Genomic DNA, 12754 nt, shown 5'->3' with positions numbered 1-12754 from the left:
CGAGCCCCGCGTCGGGCTCTGGGGTGATGGCTCAGAGCCTGGAGCCTGCTTCTGATTCTGTGTCTCCCTCTCTCTCTGCCCCTCCCCCATTCATGCTGTGTCTCTGTCTCAAAAATAAATAAACGTTAAAAAAAAAAATTAAAAAAAAAAAAAAGTAATTTGACCTCTTCCTGGTATCCCAAATCCCTGAGACTTTGAAAGGACAAAGAAAACCAATTTGGAACTCTTTCAAAGGATTTATTTGCTACAGAATTGCTTGAGCCCACCAACAAGATGAACTCAGGATTTCTGTGTTTAAAAGGATTTTGCTCACAGATTTATTTTTACAAGTGCTTCAACATTCAAAAAGTAATTCTTTTTGCCAGCATTTGGCATGTCTAGAAGAGGTTAGAAAAAGTTAGAATCTATAGAATTAGATGTCTAAAAATAGAAAAAAACCCGAAATTTTAAAATTCCTCATTTGAACAGGTCCTGAGTTGAAATCACATTCATCTGCAAGAAGAACTGTTTTAGGTCAGAAACGCTGTGTTGTGTAACTCCAGATCCTGATCTTGGATTTGACCAGTGAGGATTCCAGGCACTGCATGAATGACAGCAGAGATGTCATTCAGTTGGCCAATTCCGGCATGTGTCCTACCTGGCTTGTAAAGTTTTATAAATATCTCTTAAACCCAAACCTTCGGGTTCTCTGACGCCGATTGTCTTATTCTGATTCTCAATCTTTTTTTAAACAAATAAACAAAAATTTTCCCTGCAAGATCACACATTTAAGTATTTGTTGCTTGTGGATAGATACAGAGAAACCAAGCATGGATGCGAATTAACAATTCAGCGATGGAGCTGTGAATCTCTGGATGGCTGTGTAAGCTGCGAGAAAAGTCCCTCGCTGGCCCTGCACTTGCTGTGCACCAGAGGCGGCCTTCCGGGCAAGGTCAACCTGAAGAGGGTGTGAACCCCAGCAGCTGCTCGATGGGTTTAAACCGCCACTCATCTGCCTCCAGCTCTTCTACCAAACCAGCTAATTTTTCCATCCGAGCAACTTGCTGATCTGTAAGGGTCAAGGAGGCAATATATAATACAAGGTATCTCCCACGAGACAGTCACCACCCACCAACATGATGATTGGTTTAAAAATAATTTCCAGAAGGATTTTTTTCCTCACTAGTCAAGAATTGAGGTCTTATTCTTTGTTGGTCAGAAGACTTAATCTAAAACAACGACAAAAAACAAGGAGTATGTACCCTCCATGCCATAGCGATTTGGTACTAAAATCCTTGAGCTCCAGGCAATTGCAGCTTTCCCTCCTACATTATGCCTTCAATAGAGAGAAACGATCTGGTGGGAGAACACAGTTCCCTGATGCATAAATGAAGGCCGCAGAAAAGGTGCTATCAGGGTCTTAGAGTCTGGGCTTCTCAGAGTCCAGACAGACAATAAGGTATCACATAAATACTTGAAGGTGAAGATGATGATGGTAAACAGTGGAGAACATTAAAAGCTTTTAGGAAGGAGAAGGGAAAGCAACACACGAATGGTAGGAAGCAGAGTCTCCTCTAGAAAACTAACACTTCTGACTTCAGCTTCTGAGCCTCAATGTGGACATGACGTCTGGCTTAAGACCGCAGAAGGTTGTCCTCGCTTCGGCAGCACATATACTAAGAGATCACGGAATGTTTTTGTCTGCAGGTCATTTAGAAAGTTCGCTTAAACAGCCTTGTAGAGTTTCAGGAGTTTTTGTCACAAAGCACACTGACCTTTCTGATCCTCCTCTCCCATCCCCGCTGCCCCATAATTTGTTCTCATAGTTAAGTATACAACACTCATGTGCTTACCATGTTTCACCTGTTTAAGCGTAGATGCCACTTGATAACTGAAAACGGATTCGCAGAGGAATCTCTCAGAGCCATCTACAAACAGAAGAGGAAAAGTTTTAATCTGCTCTAAGGGTTTTATGGCTTCTGATAAACCAAGCAAGCGTGGCCATTCTTTTCCCTGCTTTCACATTCAGGGTACAGTTTTCAGTGTTTACAAAGAGGGCTTCTGTTTCATTTAGAACTAACAGTCCTTAGCTATAAAAGCTACTTCTTCTATATCTAGAATATTAAAACAGTCCCTCTACTTGTTTCAAAGTTTAAAAATAATATTTAGAAAAACAAAAATAAGAAACCTCAGTGTGATGTCCTGGTCAACATTTCTCCCCTCCTAACCTGAGAGTTTCTTAATGTTCTCTTATTCTGCATGTCAGGCAAACACTGACATCTGACCCATTTGGCCACATGGCTCCTGTGCTATCCAAATACAAAGGTACACCAAAACTCTAGATCATTTTCATTCTGAAAAGTAAAACTGAGGGCAGAATAGCTGTTGTTGATTTTTAATATATCAAGTTACATCACTATGACCATCACAAAGCACTGCTGGGAAATTTTATTCTGTAAACGCAAATTGTAACCTTGATTTTCCAACTGAACCAAAACACTGCAATTTGGATGGTGATAAGAGTATGGTGCAATTTCAGAACCTAGCATAGTAGTGGTGCCAAGAACTGGCAACAAGAAGGTAGCTAACTCAGTCGCAACAGCACTTGGAAGATGATTATGAAACATAAGCTAGTTCATGTTATTCTTTGTCAGGCAAGGGCTGATACAGCAAAATATACTCCCCAAAGACACGGAACTCATATAAGAAAATGTGACTTTTAGAAGGGTAGCAGAAACCATTTGGGGAAGGTGTCGTATTGCAAAAATCCTAAAACAAACGGAGGGAGAGGACACAGCTGTCTTTTTTTAGGTGGTAGTTCACGTCAGCACTACTAGGTGTCAAGCACTCACCCATCAGTCACGGGCTGGCGTGTCACCCAGCTATTAAGTGACAAGGAGATAGGACTAACACATTCTGGCTTCATGCTGAGTTTCACACAAGGCTGACCTGATTTCAGAAGTCATGATTGTAGAAATAAAAGGAAACCTCATTTCAAATGGAGGCAGAAGGCCAGGACGGGGAGCTCTCATGCCCTAACACTCAGGGTCAATTGCAGACTCCAACAGGTAGAGGCAAATCTTGCTTTCCCAGCAGGAAGAAAGAAGCCTATTATTTTGCCACCCCAGCAGGATGAAGAAAGGTTTTTCTCCTTGCCAGGCAACAGCCTAGCCAATGAGAAACTGTCATAACTCAGCCAATGGAAAGCCACTACACTTCCCAAATGCCTACTTTGTGCCAATGGACTTTTTGTTTATAATAGTCTCTCCCAGCTCCCCCCTTGCCTCTCCTATGTTCTCTGGACTTGCCTATGGTTTTGCCATAGCTTGCTTGTCCCCAATTACAATTCCCTGCTATTCCTGAACAAACCCATTTTTTTGCTGATAAAATAATGTGACAGTTTTATTTTTAAGATTAACAGGGTGAGGGGTGCCTGGCTGGCTCTGTTGGTGGCGCAAGTGATCTCGGGGTCCTGAGTTCAAGCACCACGTTGGGGCTAGAACTCACTTAAAAAAAGAGAAAAAAAAAAGATTAAAATGGTGAACAATAAAACCATAGATATTGTATCCAAATGGCTTGGATGTACAACCAAGAGGGCTTCTGTCCAATATTATATTCAAAATTGATGCAAAAAAAAAAAAAAAAGAAAATGTAACTATTTTCAGATTATGTATTAATATATGCATAACGTTATATTTCAAAATATTATTTCATAAAGTGCTACACTTTAGGAAGAAAGCTACATTCGTTAAATTCAACCTCTCTTCTACATATTGAACTATATGGTGTATAATATCCTATCCCTTCCTCCCACCCCATTCCTCTGGCTGAATGGAAATCATTTGTGAGCAGATAATCTAAACTGAGCAAAAATTTTTTTTATTTTCAATTACCTAAATATTATACTGTCCAGTTTATTATGTAAATATGCCAGTGTTCATTATCCTCTTCATACCCTTGCTAAAGAGTCAAATTATAACTCAAGTTTTATTTTAGAAAGAGCAAAGCATAGAGAATTAGAGCCCACTTCTCAGGTAGTTTGATCCTAAACTTTAGGATCTCACTTCACGAAAGGCAGTGGGGATTATGGGCTATAAGGATCAGGCCAAGATGTATCTGGAAGCTCTTGGAAGTGCTACCTCACACTTACATTTAATCACAGGTGCTATTAGGATAAAATGCTTAAGTTATAACATTTGCATATTTCCCTTGGCAATGAACTTCAAAGCAAAAAGATGTAAGCTAATCTTTCAAAAACGCACTTGCGTATCACTTTATCACTTTATGCCTATGGAACACACTTTTGTTGACTTGCAGCTCTGTATTAACCACAAAGTCCATTGCTTAGCCACATCCTATTAGATGTGGTATCTGTACCAATCTAAAGCCTGGAATTTCTCTAGAGAGGAGTCAGCCTGGGGCAATCCATCTTCTATTTAGAAACTGTAATCAAACCCTTTGTAACACACCAAACAGCAATACATCAGCTTTCCTCTTAAGGGACAAGCAAAGGTTATAAGTAGTGAAAAGTTCAGTAAATTGCCAAATCTAATAAATAAATGCCATGCCAACTCCAATAAATAAAATGCTATCAAATTCATTTAAAAGAATATTACCTCACAGCAGGAAATTAGACTATGCCAGATAATTTATACTTCAGTAGCCTACAATGTCACTAAAATTCAGCTACTTCTGGGTTGGAAGGCATTCTCTAATTTGCTCACTAAACTGGGTGAGGACAATCTTAGCCAAGGGCAGGAAGAATGCTGAAAACTGCTGTAAAGATCTTCTTCAGTTTATGATGGGGTTACATCCTGATAAACCCATCCTAAGCTAAGAATATCAAGTTGAAAATGCATTTTTTAAAAAGATTTTTATTTTCAACTTCATTATTTATTTTGAGAGAGAGAGCTAAGAGTGGTGTAAGGGCAGAGAGGGAGACAGAGGATCCGAAGTCAGCTGTGTGCTGACAGCAGCAAGCCCAAAGCGGGGCTCAAACTCATAAACTGTGAGATCATGACATGAGCCGAAGATGGCACTGCAACCGGCTGAGCCACGCAGGCGCCCCAAGATTTTATTTTTCTAAGTGATCTCTACACCCAGCGTGGGGCTCAGACTCACAACCCTGAGACCAAGAGTCGCATGCTCCATGGACTGATCCAGCCAGGTACCCTGGAAGATGCATTTAATACACCTAACCTACCAAACATCATAACTTAGCATAGCCTACCTTAAAAGTGCTTGGAACACTTGCATTAGCCTACAGTTGGGCAAAATCATCTAACACAAAGCCTATTTTATAATAAAGTGTTGAATATCTCATGTAAATTATTGAACACTGTACTGAAAGTGAAAACCAGAAATGATTGTTTGGGTACAGAATGGTATCATCGGTTGTTTACCCTGGTGATTGTGTGGCTGAGAACTGTGGCTCCTGCCCAGCATCCTGAGAGAGTGCTATACCAAATATCGCTAGCCCAGGAATAGATCAAAATTCAAAACCCGAAGTATGCTTTCTATTAAATGCATATGGCTTTTGCATCATAGTAAAGTAACAAAATCCTAAGTCAAAATATCAGTAAGTTGGGGACCATGTATACATTATTTGAGGTGTCTGTTACAAAGTGGATGCGTGAGAAAGTTAATTCATAATGTTAAGTATATTACTTTGGTTTATTATCCTTAGACTTATGAGGAGGATGCAAAATCAAGTCGAACCTGTTATAAACAGTACCCAATCTTGGCTCCTGATTGCCTGTCTTCCTTCTCTGAAAAGGCAACTTTTCTTACTCTATTTTCATATTCAATTAAACTGGTGTAAGAAAACTGGTCCGTTAATGTGCGTTAGATTAGCTGCATAATAGTATCACCCATAAACATAGTAGAAGATGCTTCGAAATCCAACATCCTTATTAGGTTTCATTTAAGAAAATTCTTTTTAGGAGTACTCTTTTTCAATTCAACATTCTTGATTTGACCAGGATAGTTCAGGAATGACCATCTTGGAGTTTTCATAGTTTGTCCTTAAGTGTAAGTGGCTTTAAAATATAGCTAAAACTTCAAACCTAAGGAAGGGAATCAAAACCGTGCACTTTGAATTTAAACCTAATATAAATTCATCCTACAACAGAAAGCCAACACATTTCCTCCATGAAGCACACTGGGATGGAATAAAAATGGAGAGAACTAAAACTTGTTAGAACATCAGCATTCAGACTAATCTCAGTAGCCTTTCTTCTTTAATGTTTCCAAGTAATCTGGTATACGCTGACACAGAACCCTTATAGCTTTGAGACTAAGGAGGTACCTCCTGTATCAAATTCCTCTTGTAGCTAGAATTTAAATGACTTTAATCTTAGAGTCCATTGTTAAACATTGATTCCTCTTCTGCGGCTAAAAACTCATTAAGCAATTTCAGTGCCTGCAATTTTTGATTTTTGTGGGCAACTTCCTTAATACCAGTTGTCTGCCGCATACAGTTGAAGTCCTAATGTATTTTTAGTAAACATATGGTAAACAAGGCCCCAATTGTTCACTATGTCCAGACTCAGTGATGCCAACTCGAATATTCGATTAACACAACTGAAGATGAAAAGGCAAAGACAGAAGTACGTACATCACAGATGGATCACCAACTACATTACCCAATTGTCTACTTCACTAATCGTGATTTCAACCACTTCTAGAGAGTCTTATGGTCCCAGGCTTCCCATGCTTCTTTGTCACAAATGATTCTTCTGTTTGGGCTTAACCCAAAATTCTTTTTACCCGACATAAATGAATAAAGTTCACCCCCAAAAGCAGATGCCTATAGTTTGTACCTTTCTCAGAGATCTCCAGATTTTTAAAATATACTTACCAAGATTTGCAATTTAAAGCAAAAAAGATCAATATGTAACTAAGCACAAAAGTGCTACAAACAAGTAGATTTTGAATCCTTAATAGGTTCTTTGTTGACTTTTTTCAAAGTATGATGAATAGTTTATAGTTACAGACCATTCTTTTGTAAGAATCCCTCGAATGTTAGTCACAAGACAGACTGCTGTGCTGCACCCTAGACTAATTCGGAATCTCTAAGGTGGGCCAGAAATGTGCATTTTAAATAAGCTCTTCAGGTGATTTTTTATGCTCCCTATTAGGAATTTATTGGTCTAGCTCCTAAAGTGACATGTATCCAATGAATTTCGGGTATCAGTGCGGTTTCATGCTTACAGCTTGTGCTCTGATCTTGGCCAGCCAGTTTGCAAATGTGTGCTGAGTAAGATGGTGGATGATTTGACGCAAATCCAGCTCCAGTGCTAGTAAAACCACACAGCACTGTCCTGCAATGGGCCAGGAGAGTCATCTTCACATATAAGAGTAGTATATTAGTTTTCCTCTTAGAACCTATTTGATGAGGTTAATCTATGTGTAGGTTAGAAAAAAACGCATCAAACCTACTCATCATAGGGAGGCAGACTGGTGCCAGGATAAAGCAAACTGGAGCAGGAGGTCAAGAGAATTCCTGGTTCTAGTGCTGACTTTGTCTTTAACGTGGTCAAATCACTTTAACTTTTCTGGGTCTAAATAAGTCTAGATGACTTCCTTGATTTCCAAAGTCTTTTTCAGCTCCAAAATTTTGACAGTGGAGAAAGATTTGTGTTTTGAACATAACATTTTGAAATGGGGACAAGAGATGAAATGTGAAGCTGAAATCAGGGCACACTTGTCTCTAATCCACTTAATAGCTTCTTTACAATTAATATTCATTGCAGGTCAGAATCCAATTATTCAGCAAAAAGCAGCATGAGATCACCTTCTAACATCTCTCCAGCTCCTTTGGGGTAGGTGAAAAGGGCTTTCCGTGGTGGGGCAAGGTCTGAGACACTGAAACCAGATCCCGTGACAGAACTTCCACTGACCCCACCAGCTGAGGAGGATGATGAAGAGGCAGCCATTTCCTCTCTAGCAGAATTCTCACTTCACTACAGAGAAAGAAAAACAGTGATTGGCAAGTTTATGGAAGTGAGACTGACAATGTTTCATTCTAGCTGCCATAAAAGCCAGCATACAGTTTAGTATAAGCTCTCCTTTTTTTCTATCCTTTCTACTTCTGCAATCTTTTACTAATGCCTCAGGCCAAAATCTCAGGATTTTAAGTGAAAATATGTTTATTCTGCTTTTCTACTTAAAACACTACTTCCTACCATTAGCAAACTGTTTATATCACTTGGGATCGACTGTGGGTGATTTATGGGTTATGAAAGGGTGATACGGCAGGGCCAAGGTAGCAATTGGACTGAGGAAATAAATTATATGAGGATAAAACAACATGCCTCATAGGACAGTTTGTCTTGGCTACGTCCTGACCAAGCCATACCAAAAAATTCACTTATAAAATTTTCCAAATAAAATTCCAGAATAACACTGTGTTCTGTTCTCAAGGAAAGGGAATTGGTTAGGAAATACATATTTGTCCTTTCATTAAAAATGTTTTAAAAACTTTTTCATCCAAATGTAATACCCAAATTGGTCACTTGGTGGCATCCCCAAACCAGAACAAAGTAGCTCATGAAATGGATCGTTGAATTCATGGTTTATTACGAATACAGCAGCTGTGTTTAACCCCATGTCATATTAAAAAATCAGAAAGCCCAAATGTAAATGAGAAAATCTGTACTGAACACATGATTCCTTACAGAAGTTCAAAACCAAAATACTACTTTTGCCATCGAAGCTTATATTACACATTTACTTAAGATTCTAAAAAATGTACGTTTTCTAAAAAGAATGGCTAGCATTGTGCTAGAATTTCTCGCCATGATGGAAATGTTCTAACATTCTATTTCTGTGCTGTCCAATATGATAGCCATTGACCTTCTGTGGCTATTAAACTGGTGTGACTGAAGAACTGTATTTTAATTAAAAAAAAATTTTTTTTTTTAGGTAATCTCTATACCAAATGTGGGGCTTGAACTCACAACTGCAATCAAGAGTCACATGCTCCACCAACCAAACCAGCCAGGCACCCCTGAAAAACTGTATTTTAAAATTGTATTTAATATTAATTGAAATTTAAATAGTCACATGTGGCTAGTGATTACTGTATTGGATAATACAGCTCTAGTATTTAGACTAAAAAATGACTTTACACTGAATTGTATACTTTAAAATGGCTAATGGTTAATGTTATGTTATGAGAATTTTAGCTCAATTTAAAAAAACAGAAAAAAATGACTTTAAAAGGATTTTAAAAATGAATTTCTGTCTTTAATGGCCAAGAATTTTAGCTGATATTTTCTTCTTTTTTCTAGTTGCAAAAAACATTTGTTACAAAAGTCAGAACTTATTTTTGAAAAAACAGAAAAAATGAGAGAATACTATGGAGACATAAATCCCATATATATATATACATAATCCAGTGTCCTAGCAAGAAAAATGATATAGTGTGCATTTCTGAAATGCCAGCTGTTCTGTTTCCTTAATTTTGTGATGATGATTTAAGGCTGTCAGGGAAGCAGAGTTTAGTTTTTTATTTCATTATATGTCCATAAGTAATACTGATTAAAACTGAAGGGAGACATGGGAACAGTAAGGCAACTGCTATAACTAGAATGTCAGCCTATTTAAAAATACAAATTGATTAAGGACATTGTCAATTTTGCTATTAGATCACCTTTTCTTTTTTCTCTGAGCTCTGTAACTTTCCGAATCATAGTCAGAACACCAACAACATTTCAAGTTGGATACATATCCAATCTTTGGGTGACACTAGCTTAAAACATAGCTTGACAGGTTCTTAAATGCTCTTTTAAACAGAACTTAAGCAGTAATGGACCTGGTCTAAATTTCTAAGTGGATTCTTGTTGGAATTCAAATAAAGTATACAGATAATTTAGCCATCTTTTGGAGAGGTACTCAGTCTTATTTCCCATCAGTTCAGAGCAGAACCTACTGTGAAGTGTTTATATATCTCACCTAAGACTTAAAACCCCAAATCTTTTTTCTACACCTTGATAAATGCTCTATTCAGTTGCAAATGCAAGGGATGCTTTATATTTTGAAATCAGTGGCTCAGCAGAGCTCCCTAGGGACTGCCAGAGTGAGGACAGCTTCAAAGGCTAGACACAGTGTGACTTCTAAACTGAGTATAATCAAAGGAATTCCCTTTCATCCCATTTTCTTTCAAACTCAGAACTACTATCATTCAATACACAAAACAGCTAAGGTTGAAAACTAGAGTGCACAATTAGCACAAAGTACCTTTACACAGGTAAGCAGTTTTCTGCTGAGTTAGAATAATACACCTAAGTAATTTCTAGCTTTAAAGATACAGGTTGAATTTTGCATGCTATCAGCAGATGGTAAGAGAGGAATTTAAATGAAACTAACAATAAACCCTGCTTTGTAACTGCTTTATGAAGGCACACATTCTGATCATCAGAACCAAACATAATGCTTGGCTTACATTAAGTAGCTGTTGATTTAAATAAATGTTTGCTAAATGAATTAAACATTTCACAGGAACCACAAGATTCCTTAAAGGTCATCTAATCCAATTCCTTCATTTTATGGATGACCAAACAAAACCAAGCTATAGAAATGTTAGCTTCTATGCTGTGACACTTTTCAAGCAATGGCTTTGTGGACATATCATGTGCCATATGAAAGCACTAAGAGTACAGACTCTGAAGCCTCTCGGCCTAGGTTCACGTCCTGGTTTTGCTATTTAACTTGCTGCTATAACTCTGGACAAATCGTTTAACCTCTCTGTTCCTCAGTTACCTCATCTCTGAAATCGGAATCATAGTAGTACCTTCCTCAGAAAGGTGTCACAAAGGTTAATATAACTAAAGCATTTAGAATAGTTACAGGCATAGTAAACACTTAATACTAGCTATCCAAAATTAGTAATGGATATTTACTCCTGAATCTTTTTTTCCCCTAATGCAGATCCCAGTTTTGCATTCACAGTATGTCCCAACACACTTACTCATGAGAAAAGTTTTAATTCTCTCCATTTGACAGAGTCAGCAAGCTCCTAGAGGGGAAAGGGTCTGCTCAGCAAGAGGGAAAATGCCCTCCATTAACCCACTTAACACTTTCATTTTACGGTTCATGAGTTTAGAAATAATTCTGTGATCTAGGAAAGGGGGAACGAGTTGTCTTTCCACCTGCAAGGCCTAGCAACAGAACCCGGATCTCAACTTTCCCGAATGATTAACGAACGATGATAGAACACAGGGCTAGTGGCTCAGCAAAGATTATATGCATGGGAAAGACAAGTGGGGTGTCATGAGAGTTGGTCCATTACTGTTTTTTTTTTTCTTCTTCATTCTGCAGATCTACAGTATTAATACAACTCTAGCACACACTAGGCTGCCAGGCCCAAGGTAGGTACTCGCTAAAATTCTGTTTAATGAGTAAATATTCATGGTAAGTAATCTAATGTGGGGCTTAACCTTATAAGCGAAGCTGAGTCTATTGGCAGTAGATATCCCCATAGCAGGGCAATGTTATTTTGGGGGACACAGCATGGCTGTGTCCAGTGATAGGATGATCAAACATTTACTTTACGACAGGGATGACCTCTTATTCATAAGCTTTACTTTCTATCAGATCTACGTCTGTTTTCTTAAAAGAATTCTTCTTTTAGAAGGAGTCTCCTTATGAAAGACGCTGAAAGGACACTGGTACAATGGCAAGTTATTACTAGCAATAACTAAATTCCATCATCAACAAATCGTTCCATCGGGCTCCAATTAAAACAGCAGGACTACCACCCAAATGGATGCTGCAGCTAAAACTAGGTCGGGTGGAGAGAAAGGGGCTAGAAAGGGGAGGGGTCAGGACGCTGGCAGTTTCCCCACTAACTCCCAGGCACGCTTCCTCCTCCTTCCCCGTGCGGTCCCAACGGGGCGACGCCACCGGCACCGCCCCATTGCGCAGGCGCCGCCCCTCGGCCCGCATGCGCACCCAGTGCGGCGCGGCCTGAGGAAATTTCCTTACACTCCCTCTGCGGCAGGCTCCAGTTTCTCCTCCTATCTTCTCCGTTTTACTAGTCTCTGCAGGTAGGATCCCAGGGATCAACTCCCTTCCACCAAGCTCCCGGGGTCCTTGAGCCCTCGGCCACTTACCTCAGAGGATTTGGCACTTTCCCCTACAGCCCCGCCCCCAGGGCCAGCCGGAGCGGCAGCGTTTACAACGACGAGGACGGCGGCGTGCGCGCGCCCGCGCGGAAGGAACCGGCGCCGGCGTGCGCGCGCTCGCGCTGGTGGGCGTGGCCAGGGCGGAGGGAAGTGGTGAACGCGCTCAGGGAGAGAACTTCCGGGTCCTTCGTCTCTCCGCACCCCCCCCCCCCCAACCTTACCGTGGTTTTGCTTGGAGTCCTGGAGTTCCTTTCTCTTCAGTCGTTTTGGTGTACTCGCCTTTTTTTTTTTGCTCGCTTTATGATTCGGGGCGTTAGCTTCCCCCAGGACATTTCAGGCCTTCTGCTCTCCTCTCTCCAGGCTACCACGAGGCAGGATTAAATTGCTTATCTACCCCGTCTTCCCCCCCCCCCTCCCCTTTCAGAGCAGTACCCCAGTGCTGAGTGGGAAGGGCAGACGAAGTTTGCTGCCTTTGAGACACTACGCTCTTACTCCAGAGCTCATGGTCTGAGGGCCCGGCGTAAACATTAAACTACCTTTGTGAAGGGCCTTTTTTATTTTGTGAGGTCCTGGGGGAATAGGGCACTACGGTGTAGTGTCCTTAAACTGTTGCTAATTATGCCTGTCTTCAAGTATGCTTACCTTCT

The 12754-nt window shown here is 40.0% G+C and overlaps 2 protein-coding genes across 5 annotated transcripts in view; one reads left to right on the top strand and one right to left on the bottom strand.

The window, feature by feature from the left end:
* Positions 1-216: 216 nt before the first annotated feature.
* On the bottom strand, positions 217-12216 carry ANAPC16 (anaphase promoting complex subunit 16). Of its 3 annotated transcripts, none has more exons than XM_043596581.1 (4): positions 12096-12216; positions 7775-7943; positions 1833-1907; positions 217-1048 (listed from the first exon to the last, which is right to left on the bottom strand). In XM_043596581.1, the coding sequence occupies exons 2-4, from the start codon at positions 7914-7916 to the stop codon at positions 933-935; spliced, it is 333 nt and encodes a 110-aa protein (XP_043452516.1). In that variant the 5' UTR covers positions 7917-7943; positions 12096-12216; the 3' UTR covers positions 217-932. The 3 variants fall into 3 exon arrangements, with proteins under 3 accessions (XP_043452516.1, XP_043452518.1, XP_043452517.1); XM_043596583.1 differs by having other exon boundaries at positions 7192-7943; positions 12096-12190; XM_043596582.1 differs by lacking the exon at positions 12096-12216 and adding an exon at positions 10952-10994.
* Positions 11906-12754, top strand: part of ASCC1 (activating signal cointegrator 1 complex subunit 1) — a 111671-nt gene continuing 110822 nt past the window's right edge. For both annotated transcript variants that reach the window (XM_043596579.1, XM_043596578.1), the window contains exon 1: positions 11906-12028. The gene's annotated coding sequence lies outside the window, so the exon portion shown is untranslated. The remainder of the gene's footprint in view (positions 12029-12754) is intronic.

The sequence above is a fragment of the Prionailurus bengalensis genome, chromosome D2, assembly GCF_016509475.1.
Source record: "Prionailurus bengalensis isolate Pbe53 chromosome D2, Fcat_Pben_1.1_paternal_pri, whole genome shotgun sequence".
NCBI lineage: Eukaryota > Metazoa > Chordata > Mammalia > Carnivora > Felidae > Prionailurus > Prionailurus bengalensis.
This window is presented reverse-complemented; position numbering and strand designations above follow the sequence as displayed.